This window comes from Nansenia antarctica (genome assembly GCF_963989245.1).
Source record: "Nansenia antarctica genome assembly, chromosome: 20".
Lineage (NCBI taxonomy): Eukaryota > Metazoa > Chordata > Actinopteri > Argentiniformes > Microstomatidae > Nansenia > Nansenia antarctica.
Window position 1 is genome coordinate 22053965 of NC_137693.1, and position 12500 is coordinate 22066464.

Sequence of the window (12500 nt, forward strand, 5' to 3'; positions counted from 1 at the left end):
CGAGACTGTTATCCTGCCGTTTATGATGGAAGTGGAGGTGGTCTTTACGCAGCTGGAGGTGTTAACCAAAAACATGCCCCTGACCGTCGATAAACTGAACGGCGTCAGTAACCCGATAGATAAAAAGATTTTAGAATTCACCTATGATCGAGATTCGCATAAATGCGAGGTGACATCGCTGGCCAGTGGCAGCGCGCTCCCCAGATTCGGCCGACTTGTAGACGAAACTAAACTCTCCAACATGATGGACTGTGATGAATTCACCCGAGCGAACATCCGCTACGAGCACACTTTTAAACTCAAATCTCCAAATAGAGACTATGTTCCTATGGTTGTGGAGTTGCGTGATAAAGAGGGCAATTTACAGAAAGAGGAATATTTTCATTTGATGATCCGTATCAGAGAGGGGGAGGAGAACACCGCTCCCAAGCCCAGCTTTGTGGCAATGATGATGATGGAAGTCAGTCAATTTGTCATGACAGCTCTCACCCCAGACATGCTGGGCGCAGAGGATGCTGAGTCTGATCCAGACGAGCTCATATTCAACATCACCTCCCCTCTGTCCTACGAGGAGGGCTACATAGTCAGTACAGATGACAGAAACCTCCCCATCACATCCTTTTACCAGAGAGATTTAAGGGACCTGAAAATAGCCTATAAGCCTCCCTCTCTGGACTCTGAAACTGAGAGGATTTTCCAAATTGAGTTTGAGATTCTGGACACCGAGGGGGCCATCTCAGACCCCTTCGCGTTCATGATCGTGGTGAAGCCGATGAACTCTCTGGCGCCGGTCGTGACCCGTAACACGGGCCAGCTGCTGTACGAGGGTCAGTCCCGTCCACTCTTCAGCGCTCAGAACCTCGAAATAAGTGACGAAGACAACCTCGATAGTGTCACGGTGACTGTGGTGGACGGGCTTCGCCACGGTGACCTCACCGTCCTGGGCGCCCAGAGGAACTTATTCACGTCCGACGACCTCCTTTCTGGGAGCGTTATCTATCAGCACGACGGAAGCGACACTCACAGTGACAATATCATCTTCAGAATGACGGACGGGAAGAACGAGGTGGAGTTCCTGTTCCCCATAACGGTCGTTCCTACAGACGACGAGCCGCCCATCATAAACGCCAACACCGGCCTGGTCCTGTTTAAGAATCAGCTGATGCCCATCTCCCCTTTCATGCTCAGCGCTGCCGATATCGACTCTGAGGATTCAACCATTACATTCACTATCGAACCTCCGTTCTCCACAATCGGCGTGGTGCTGCTGAGGCAGTCGGACGCCCCAGAGGACCCCTCCTCCTGGAAGTTCAACGCCGAGGATCAGGTGTATGAGAAGGAGGTGACAGAGTGGCTTCAGAAGGACATCACGGACGGAAAGCTCTTTTACAAACACACCGGCCCCCATAACACTGACACTGTCATGGACCAGTTCGTGTTCAAAGTTCAGGATGACAACGACCCCCCTAACGAATCGGGAGAGAGCACGTTCGTCATCAGGGTTCTACCCATCGACGACGTTCCACCCGAGCTGTTCCCTGGCACCACCCTACAGATGGTGGTTCACGAGTACCAGCCGACTCACCTGAGCAAGAACGTACTCCGCTACACCGATCTCGATTCGGAGGACCGTGACCTGAAATACACGGTCATCCAGCCACCCACAGACACGGATGAAAACAACCCGGTCGTGTTCGGTTCCATCGTTCTGACCGAGAGCCCTGACAGTGAGGTTACTGAGTTCACCCAGGCCCAGGTCAACCATCACAAAATCGCCTACAGCCCTCCTGATGAGGAGTTGGGCATCACTGCCCATGTACTGCAGTTCCGTTACTCTGTGGAAGACACAGCTGGGAATAGTGTTGAGGGGGCATTTACTATATTTCTCCAGCCAGTTAACAATAAACCACCCCAGATTATCAATACCGGCTTTAGTGTGTTTGAGCGTGGTATGCATGTCATCTCCAATGCTCAGCTAGACACCACAGATCCTGATACAGACAGTAAACAGATATCCTTCACACTCAGCCAGCTCCCCCTCCATGGCCACGTACAGCAATCATTCACAGACATGCCCAAAGGGGGTGCTTTCACTTTAGAGGACATCTCGGAGGGGAAAATCTCCTATGTCCAAAATGGAGACGAGACGGTGAGCGACTCATTCCAGTTGGATGTTAGCGACGGAATTCACATTGTGACAGTGACAGTCAGAATCACAGTAAAGCCTGTTGATGATGAGACACCCACCGTTAGTTTACCCCCCGGAACAATCGGCTCCCACATAGATGTGTTGGAGAGCGGAGCAACCGAAATCACCACTAATGTCATCCAGGGGAGTGACGAGGATACGGATGACCTCCAGTTGACCTTCATTGTCGAGGATTCACCTGCTTTCGGGGAGATTTTAGTGAAAGGGGTGCCTGCCGCTCGATTCACACAAGCTGACATCATCAACGGAGTGGTGGCGTACGCACACACCAGTGGGGAGATAGGCCTGGGGGCCATACAGGACGGTTTCAATCTCACCCTCACGGATATGTCCGATGATTGGACAGTAGGGGGTAACAATGTCAACGGTGTCCATGTCAGAGTCACCATCCTCCCAGTTGACAGCCAGCCCCCTGAGGTGACAGTCGGGGACCAATTCAGTGTCATTGAAGGGCAGAAATTTCCCATCGGTGTCCAGTTCCTAGACGCTGAAGATAAGGACACACCCAGCGAGGATATTCTTTGCACCATCATCGTCCAGCCCACGTCTGGGTACGTGGAGAACATCTCCCCAGCCCCGGGCTCAGAGAGGTCCAGGTCAGGGACAGCGGTCAGTGCCTTTACAATCAGAGACGTCCGAGAGGGAAATGTGCATTATGTTCAGAGCATCCACAAAGGGGTAGAGCCAGTAGAAGACAGGTTCACCTTTAGGTGTTCTGACGGTATCAACTTCTCAGACAGGCACTTCTTCCCTATCGTTATCATTCCCACCAACGACGAAAAGCCCGTGATTTATTTGAGGGAGATCGTAGTAATGGAGGGGATGAATATAGTTATTGACACTCCTATTCTGAACGGAGCAGATGTTGACATCCCAGCAGAGGAGCTAACGTTTATCATCTCCAAACCACCCAAACACGGGTTTATCCTCAACCAATTAGCCACAGGTTCAGTCTTAGTCACCAACTTCACTTTAGAGTCGATTAGAGAAGCTTCTAGTATCATCTATGAGCATGACGATTCAGAGACCACAGAGGACAGCTTCGACATCATTCTCACCGACGGGAAATTCTCTGTGGAGAAAACTGCCGTGGTTATGATTATCGCGGTGGACGACGAGACACCTAGAATGCTTATCAATGACGGTCTGGAGGTTGAGATAGGGGAGGCTAAAGAGGTCAACGATAAGGTATTACAAGCCACTGATTTAGATTCAGAGGACAGCACACTTACTTTCGTTATTCGATACGGGCCTGGTCAGGGTCTCTTACAGAGAAAAACACCATCTGGGTCTCTGGAGAACATCACCCTCGGCATGAACTTCACACAAGGCGAGGTGAACGAGGGCTTTATACTTTACACACACAACGGCCAGGAGGGCGTCCGTGACCTCATCAAATTCGACGTCACGGATGGCATGAACCCCTTAATCGACCGCTATTTCTACATCACCGTGGGCAGCATGGACATGGTCTTCCCCGACGTGATCAGCAAAGGCGTGTCTCTGAAAGAAGGGGGCAGAGTGACTCTGACCACCGACTTGCTCAGCACCAGTGACCTCAACAGCCCGGATGAGAACCTGGTGTTTACCGTCACCCGGGCTCCAGTGAGAGGACACCTGGAGTGTACCGACACCCCCGGGATGCCCATCGTCTCCTTCACCCAGCTCCAACTGGCGGGCAGTAAGGTCTACTACATCCACACCTCGGACGACGAGGTCAAGATGGACAGCTTTGAGTTTGAGGTGACCGACGGCTTCAATCCCGTGTTCAGAACGTTCCGGGTCGCGATCGTAGACGTGGATAACAAGAAGCCTGTCGTAACCGTTCACGCACTAGTGGTCACCGAAGGGCAGAGTAAGTTGATCACCCCTTTCGAGCTCACCGCCGAGGACCAGGACACTGCAGAACGACTGCTGAAATTCAGCGTCACCCAGCTGCCGGTGCACGGGAAACTACTCTACAACCACTCCACGCCGGTCACCACCTTCACTAAACAGGACCTCAACGAAAACCTCATCAGCTACAAACACGACGGCACCGAGTCACCCGAGGACTCCTTCTCCTTCACCGTGACTGACGGCACACACACAGACTTCTACGTCTTCCCCGATACTGTCTTTGAGACCCGCCAACCTCAAATGATGAAGATCACCATCCTGGCCCTCGATAACGGGGTCCCTCAGTTAGTGGTGAATAAGGGCGCCCCGACATTGAAGATCCTCTCCACGGGTCATCTCGGTTTCCCCATCACCTCCAAAGTCCTGAGAGCAGAGGACAGAGACAGCAGCCCAGCCTCCCTGGTGTTCAAGATCACCACAGAACCCAAGCATGGTTACATCATCAACCTGGGACGAGGGAATGACTCTGTCAACACATTCAGCCAAGGTAAGATTTTCATAGAATATAATGAATTTTGCTACGTTTTTTTGGGCCACATGAAGTTGCCCTTATACCTGTGCCGTAACTCTGTAATTAGGAGGTTAATGTTATTAAGTAGAATAATAACTGTTTCTTATCAGGACTTTTCCTTATTCCATGTGTGTAATAACACAAACCTCCCAACTCAATCTACAATGCAATTACCTAATTACTATGTTACAATATAATATAGTATAATGTCGTTACAAGAGTAATTACAGCTGTTTGGTGGCTTACATTTTTTTGATTAAAACAGTGTTTAAACTTTTTGCATTAAAACATGTCCTCAGTTAATATTATTACTTAATCACACAGTACTTTACAAAGATTTAATTTAAGGGTGTCTAATTACAGTATTAACTATCTGGCGACTACTGGCTGGGGATTTCTAAAGGCTAATGTAGACTTTTAATTTAGCCCTGCTCATCAATGTGTAATTAGCAGAGAAAAGTAGAGGCTGATGTTTGAAGCACACATAATACAGACTGTGTAGAAGAAATAATTCAATGTTTTTAGCCCCGGGGGAGATGTTTTGCATTAGATGTGCTCTACAGTGGTTTGTTAAATGAGGCGGGTTGTAAAGTAAAGGGAGATGGAGGTCAGAGTCAGTACAGACCTTTTATTGATTAGTTGGCATAGGGGCACATACACTTCTTAGGGCTGGGACTGTGTGTTTGTGTGTGTGTTTGTGTGTGTGTGTGTGTGTTTGTGTGTGAGAGAGAGGGAGAGAGAGAGAGAGAGAGGGAGAGGGAGAGGGAGAGAGAGAGAGAGAGAGAGAGAGAAGAGAGAGAGAGAGAGAGAGAGAGAGAGAGAGAGAGAGAGAGAAAGAAAGAAAGAAAGTAAGTAAGAAAGTATAAGATTCACACACTCATTTTGTAGAGGGCCAGGGAGCAGTAGATACACGGGACCAAGCATCCTCACAGGAGGAGAGCTCTACGATCTGCAGGAGAGAAACACATTTGACAGCTACGGTACCACACAGTCACGGTTCTCTGGAAAAGGGCACATGCGAAAGGGTGAGAGAAGAGGAGAGAGAAGAGGAGAGAGAAGAGGAGAGAAGAGGAGAGAGAGAGATAGAGAGAACAGAACGAAAGAGAGAGAGAGAGAGAGAGAGAGAGAGAGAAGGAGGAAGAGAGAGACTCAGCAAAGCACACAGTCTCATCAAAGGAGGCAGTCAGGCGAAAGAGACAATCCCTCCTTCTTTATTTACTCATCCCATTTCCAGGGGCACATCCCACGAGGCAACCTCTCTAAATATTTGATGACCAGAGTGCCCCTGGTTCAGAGTCTTGACTTTACATGCCAGGTCCTCCTGCCTTGTACAAGGCCGCGCCTCAGTAGTCTAAAGAGGCTTCCTTCACTCGTCTCCTAGCTTCCTCTGCTTGTCTCCTTTCCTTCATAATGTGACAAATAAATACAGGCACAGACAGACAGGGGAGAGCAAGCCTTGTGGCATGCAGGGATGAACATGTTTATTTCTCACCGATCCTGAGGTTTTTGAATCAGTAGAAGATGAAAGAGAGGTGTTGAGAGGGAAACTCTCCGAACGTTGAGACGCACTCCAGGAGTCAGGAGTTTAGTGTTTATACTTTTATGAGCCTCATCTATTATTGAAGGTTGAGGTTGAGAGGGGGTAAGTGTTGATGATTTTTAATGGGTTTTTTCTACACTTTTTCTACACTCCTAATACATGTTTCTGGAGAACTGCGGAAAAAAAATACAGCAGAGGCCTCTAATCAAAGTCAGGAAAAACAGCTGTAGGATGCTGTAGGAGCTGCACTTGCCGGGAATCCTGCTTTTAACATTCTTGGTGTTGTCTGTCATTAGAAGAAGTTGCTGTCACCTGCTTTTTAGGTTACTGACATTTCTCGAATGTTCTTTGTGGTTTTACCAGAAAAAACTTTTTTTTAGGGTTTAGCAGCTTAGGTTTAACATGTAGCCTACCCTACAGTAGTTATTTTGCATTTAACGGATGCATTACCGTCAGAATTCTTCCGCAATAGAAAACGAATGAGTTCTGATAATAAATACTGCCGAAACACTGAGATATGGGATACCCGCTGTTACAGTAGGTATTGTAGTGCAATGAGACAACCTCCATCTTTGAACAGTGATTTGACAGTGGAAGTGGGTGAGCAAGCGTTGATGCTCAACTACAAAGTGCATTTGAGGATATTTCCGTAGCTCACATAAAAGCTACAGGTATTTCTTTATAGTCAGTATGGAAAACAGTAATATAATATCGAAAAAGCAGATTCTCAGTCAAAGTGGCTTATGTTATAGTACAAGAAAGCGAATGCTAAAAGGCACTGCGTATGATTGACTCACTATGAATGCCTTGTTTAATGAAGGAATGTGTCCCTAGAAAGAAATGTTACAATTAAAGGGATAGTGATGATCATCAATGTCACCATATTCTAATTTGTCTGCACCCCCACCCCGTCTTCAGATGAGATTGATGACCTGAAGATCTGCTACGTGCTGAGGAGTGAGGAAAACGCTACGACTGACCTCTTCCACTTCTCTGTCCAAGACAACGGTAAGTCCTTTTCACCCCTGGTGGTTCGTAAACACTCCTCCATCTGTCCACTCGCCTTCTGTCTATCCTCTGAGGCTTTCTTTTGGATCTGTTCTGTCTGAACATGTTGGCCATAAATTCAGTATAGATATGTGTAGATTAGATTCAATCTTTTTGTCATTGCCCAGACTACAACGGAATGTATTGTTTTGCTCAAGGCACAGGGTCAGCCATAGTCAGCGCCCCTGTAGAAATTAGGGGTTAAGTCAGTGCCTTGCTCAAAGGGCACAGCGGCAGTGGTAGGCACTAGCACTAAAACGGCGGTATTTGAAAATAGCAAAGGTTTCAATACCAATACCGTCAATACAATCATAAAAAGAATAATGCAATGTGTGCATATATGTAATAAACGCCTTAAGCGTGTTTGTCCAGCACCACTGTCGGTGTGGTTGAAGACGCTATTGAAAGTGATGACAGATCTTTTTGTAAAAAATATAATTAGTCAAATAAATAACCTGTCAAAAAAGACTATTTAGAAGCAATCATAATTGCGTGTCACATGACTGCTTCTCCTCAGAAGAACGATACGCGATTCACAGTACTAAAATGTGTCCCGACACATGGTTATTACGAACCAAAAGTATTTTTAGCTCTGTTTTTATTTATTTATTTTAAGTGCATTTTTCAGCGCTGCTCGTGGAAAGTGTTCGAGCAGGTTCAGAAAGGAGTGGGCTTTGGTCCCCCAGCCGCTGTCACACATTCATCATTTGAAATTGGTGGCACCGTCAAAGCCCTACAATGTGATTTTGAATCCCATGGTCAAACCGTAAACCGGTTAAATTTGGGGACGGTTCAACAGTATCAAAAGTTGGAAACCGCCCAACCCTAGTAGGCACCTTAGATATGACGCCAGCCACCCTCCAGTCACCAGCTCACACACAGCCCCCTCCTGAGGTGGGGATCGAACCAGCGCCTGATTGCTAGCTGGCCTCTCTAACCTCTATACTACCCCCCCCCCCCCCCCCCCAGGTAATTAAATCAAATCTAAGAATTGCACTTCCAGCCTGAACAAACCTTAATTTTTAAGTGAACTGGTACAACTGCATCTTTTCAATTGAAGAGCTTTCGGCGAAAAAGAAAAGATAGTGCTTTGTTTGTAAAAAGAACATCAGAAGAAAAGGTTGAGTGAATGAGGACTCAAGTCCCCTTTTAAGAGATTTTACCATGGCGGTGTGGAAGCACTTAACAGGAACAATTATTGGTTGAGAGAAATGGCTCTCGGTGTATTTCTGTTATATTCTATGTGCAAAAAGGATACTAATCTCTAGTCAATGGAACATTCTCTGGACCCCGGAGCATTCTAAGAGGTCTGATAATGCTTCTGACGGAAAACTCTGTTGTGGAAGGCTTTGTAATGTACAATGTAATGTGCTTTCTTAAAGGTCACCTCCTCCACACTGTAGTAACCGTGGTATTCCTATGAGGACAGAGTTGTTAATAGATTGCAGATAAAAAACGTTTCAGACAAAGCCGCTAATAGGCGGAAAAAACATACTGTGTGTGTGTGTGTGTGTGTGTGTGTGTGTGTGTGTGTGTGTGTGTGTGAGCCACTAACATCGACAAAGCCGACACTAATGTTCACTTCCTGGTGAGAAAGACAGACTTCCTGACATCAGGGTTAATTGGATAGCCGCAGGGCCAGAGCCTTGCCAGACCTCCGGCAACAAAGAAGTGTTTGATATTTAAGAGCCTAGGCAGGCAGAGCTGTTGATAATGAGAGCCCTCGGCTACAGAGCTGGGCAGAGCCCCGAGGTAGACACTGGTAATTACATGGAATATTACAGGAGAAGAGAGAAAAGAGAAAAGACCCCCTTTTAGAGGTAAACCAGCTGGGCACACTGTCTTTACCCGAAATGGTGTTTTAAAAGGGATTTCTTCCCCATGATGGTGTGTGTTTTGTGTTTCAGTTTGAGTCATTGCTTATGGTTATTGGGATGAATGAAAACAGGATAATGACATAGCTTTCTGGATGGTATGCAATTGAAGTTATTATGTCCATCTGTTGGAGGGGTAGGGTCTGTCTGTGTTCGAATGGCAATTTGCAGTCTGTCGGTCTGTGAGTTGGCTTTCCTGTCTTTTCCCTTACCGCGTAACTTAATCTCAGGGGCTGTCAGTCGCTGCCCGCGTCTTAGCGGTGACTTTCAGTGGTTATCCCCCTGTCTCTGTATGTCTGTCCATCGTTGCGTGACCAACTAGAGACTTGTCTTAATGGCGTGAAGAAGGAAGAGGCGTCTTTCTGATTTCCCAGTCAGCTTTCTGTGTGGTTGTGTTTGTGTGTGGGTGGGTGTGTGTGTGTGTGTGTGTGAGTGTGTGTGTGAGGGGGGGGGGGTTTCAGCCTGTCAGAGCTGTTTTAAGAGGACAACCCCTGCTGTGAAAGTTCTCTCTCTCTCTCTCCCGCTCTCTCTCTTTATCCCCTCTCTCTTCTCTATCTCCATCTCTCTTTATCTCCATGGGGTGGGACAAACACAAAGGACCCCCCCCTATAGAAGTAGAATGAGTGGAATGGACACGGTGCCTCAGACGATGACAATTTGGCTAGTGCACCAAAGGATGGCTGGCATTCTCGCTGCAAGTGTACAACACAGAGAAAAGCAAAAGATTCAGGGACGGCACCATAGCAACCAAGTATTATTCTAATGGCAATTGAGATTGTTTGTTAATTGCTAATAAAGCTGTAAACTATAACCTTTTCATGGTACACCAAAAAATACACCCCCCCCATACCACTACCCAAGCTACTGCCTCCCCCAATCAGCCTGACTTGACTCAGTCAACTGAGTAGAAGTGGGATTGAGCCTAACCCTGATTTAACTGGGGGCTGTGCCTTACCTGCTTCAGTGGGCTGACAGCTCTTTAAGACCACTTTCAGGCTTAAACATGCAGTTTCTATGGTTACAACCAGGCGCGACTGACCCTTCGACCTTTCTTTGTTAACTTGTCCAGCTAAGTTTACCTGTGAGGGCAAAAACACAGACGCACACACAGGCAGGGAAAATACTCTCCCTAACACACACACACACACACACACACACACACACACACACACACAAACACACACACACACACACACACACGTCCCCTGGTTGTTGAGAGAAATTCTCTGTATCAAACAGTAATCTGCTGTCACTCAGCTTTCACCAGTCTCTCTCTCTCTCTCTCTCTCTCTCTCTCTCTCTCTCTCTCTCTCTCTCTCTCTCTCTCCTCTCTCTCTTTCACCTTCTCTCTCTATCTATATCTTCATCTATCACTGTCTCTTATTCCCTCTTTCCCTCTCCTATGTCTGCCAATGTATCATCCCCTCCTTTCAATATTTATCCCCTGCTCTCTGCTGCTTCCCCCTCCTCCTTCCATTTCTCTGTTTCTATCTGTCTATTTATACCTCGGTTCAAGGTATTGTAACGCCCTACTCTAACCAGGTCAGATTCTCAACATCTGGTTTGAATAGAGATTGAATATTGAGATGAAGCTATTTGCATATGTCTTTTTATAAGTTGTATGCATCTGTTCCGTATCCCTATATCTCCTACGACATGATAAACCCAGTACCGAGGAGGCTTTGTCACGTAGTTCATAGCTAATGATTATTCTGCACCAGTTAAATCAATCAAACCCCAAAAAAATCATTTTTAATATTATTATTATTATCTATTACATTATTGTCGATTTTGCATCCTGCTGCAATGCTTATGTCGAAGAACCTAAGCCTACGAATTTTACTCTCGTGTAGCCGTACATTGGATGTAATAAAAGCAATTCTGACTATGATAATGTCAGTTTATTCTCTATGTATCGAGGTGAATAACATGCATTGCATATATCTCTCTCTCTTGAGATTCCTTCCTCCATCTCTCTCTGTTTCACCTCCGTGTTCAGTCACTTCAGTTCTAAGACAGGAGAGTAGGAAGGTTTTGTTAGAACACCAGCAGCTCTCCCAGTTTGACCGTTGTGGGCAGGTCATGTTTGATATGGAGATGAACCTCTGATATGGGAACCATTCTCTGTGTGTGATTTTTGTCTTGTTTGAAGTATAATGACCAAAGGTCTCTCTCTCTCTCTCGATATATATATATATATATTTCTCTTTGTCTCTCTCTCTCTCCCTCTCTCTCTCTCTCTTGCTCTCTCTCGCCCTCTCTCTCTCTCTCCCCCTCTCTCTCCGCCCCTCTCTCTCCCTCTCTCTCTCTCCCCCCCTCTCTCTCCCTCTCTCTCTCTCTCCCTCTCTCTCTCTCTCTCTCCCCCTCTCTCTCCGCCCCTCTCTCTCCCTCTCTCTCTCTCTCTCTCTCTCTCTCTCTCTCTCTCCCTCTCTCTCCGCCCCTCTCTCTCCCTCTCTCTCTCTCCCTCTCTCTCTCTCTCTCTCTCTCTCTCTCTCTCTCTCTCTCAGTTGCCCATAGTCTGTCAGGCGTGTGATGATGAGTCTTTGTTCTGAGCACTGTTTACCGTACAGAAAACAAGAGAGAGAGAGAGGTGGGGATTAAAGGAGATGGAGATGGGGCGGCTGTGGCGCAGGAGGTAGAGCCGGCGTCTAATGATCGCAAGGTCGGCAGATAGGTGGTTCGAACCCCGGCTGGCTACATGTCACGGTGTCCTTGGGCAAGACACTCAACCCCAAGTTGCTCCCAATGAGCGGGCCGGCGCCTTTCATGGTAGCTTGCGAACGTGCGTGTGAATAGGTGAATGAGAGGCCATTGTAAAGCGCTTTGGAATAAGGCTATATAAGTGCAGTCCATTTACCATTTGACCATTATGCAGAGAATAGGGGTGGGGGAGTGGGGTGGTTGCTGCCGTAAAGGCTGAGACTCTGCCTGGTCCTGCCAGCACTGCTCCGATAAACTCAATTATTTCCCCAGGGAAGACTTTTCTACAAACAGAGGAGCTCCGTTGCACAGAGGCTGAATCCCATCTGGAGATCCATGCTCGTAACTCAAACTTCCATCGAAGTAATAGATTGATATCAATGGGAGATTTGTTCTTCGGCTCATGAGTACTGCATATCTTGAAGGTGGATTCATTCTCTCTGATCACATAAAGTAATGCCTGCGGGTATAGAACGCGGGGGTCCTGCAGGGGGTCATCATTACCCTGCTTCAAACAAACACACGCACGCGCACTCACACACACACACACACACACTCACACACGCATGCATAACCCTACCCCTCCAGCCTTTTCCTGAAGCCATGCCTCTAACCAACAGTCTTTCGACATCAGTAAAAAAGCCCAACGGTTATTATAAGCATACTGTGGAATCTTCAAAAGAGAGCAGATCCTGACCCAGTAGCTGTCTTTTTTTGAAA

The 12500-nt window shown here is 47.1% G+C and overlaps 1 protein-coding gene across 1 annotated transcript in view; it reads left to right on the forward strand.

The window, feature by feature from the left end:
• Positions 1-12500, forward strand: part of LOC308174483 (FRAS1-related extracellular matrix protein 2-like) — a gene marked incomplete at both ends in the record, with an annotated part of 51521 nt that overhangs the window by 392 nt on the left and 38629 nt on the right. The window contains 2 exons of the mRNA XM_080549560.1: positions 1-4595; positions 7078-7167. The exon at positions 1-4595 is cut by the window's left edge and continues 392 nt beyond it. Coding sequence (XP_080405686.1) covers positions 1-4595; positions 7078-7167 — 4685 coding nt within the window. The remainder of the gene's footprint in view (positions 4596-7077; positions 7168-12500) is intronic.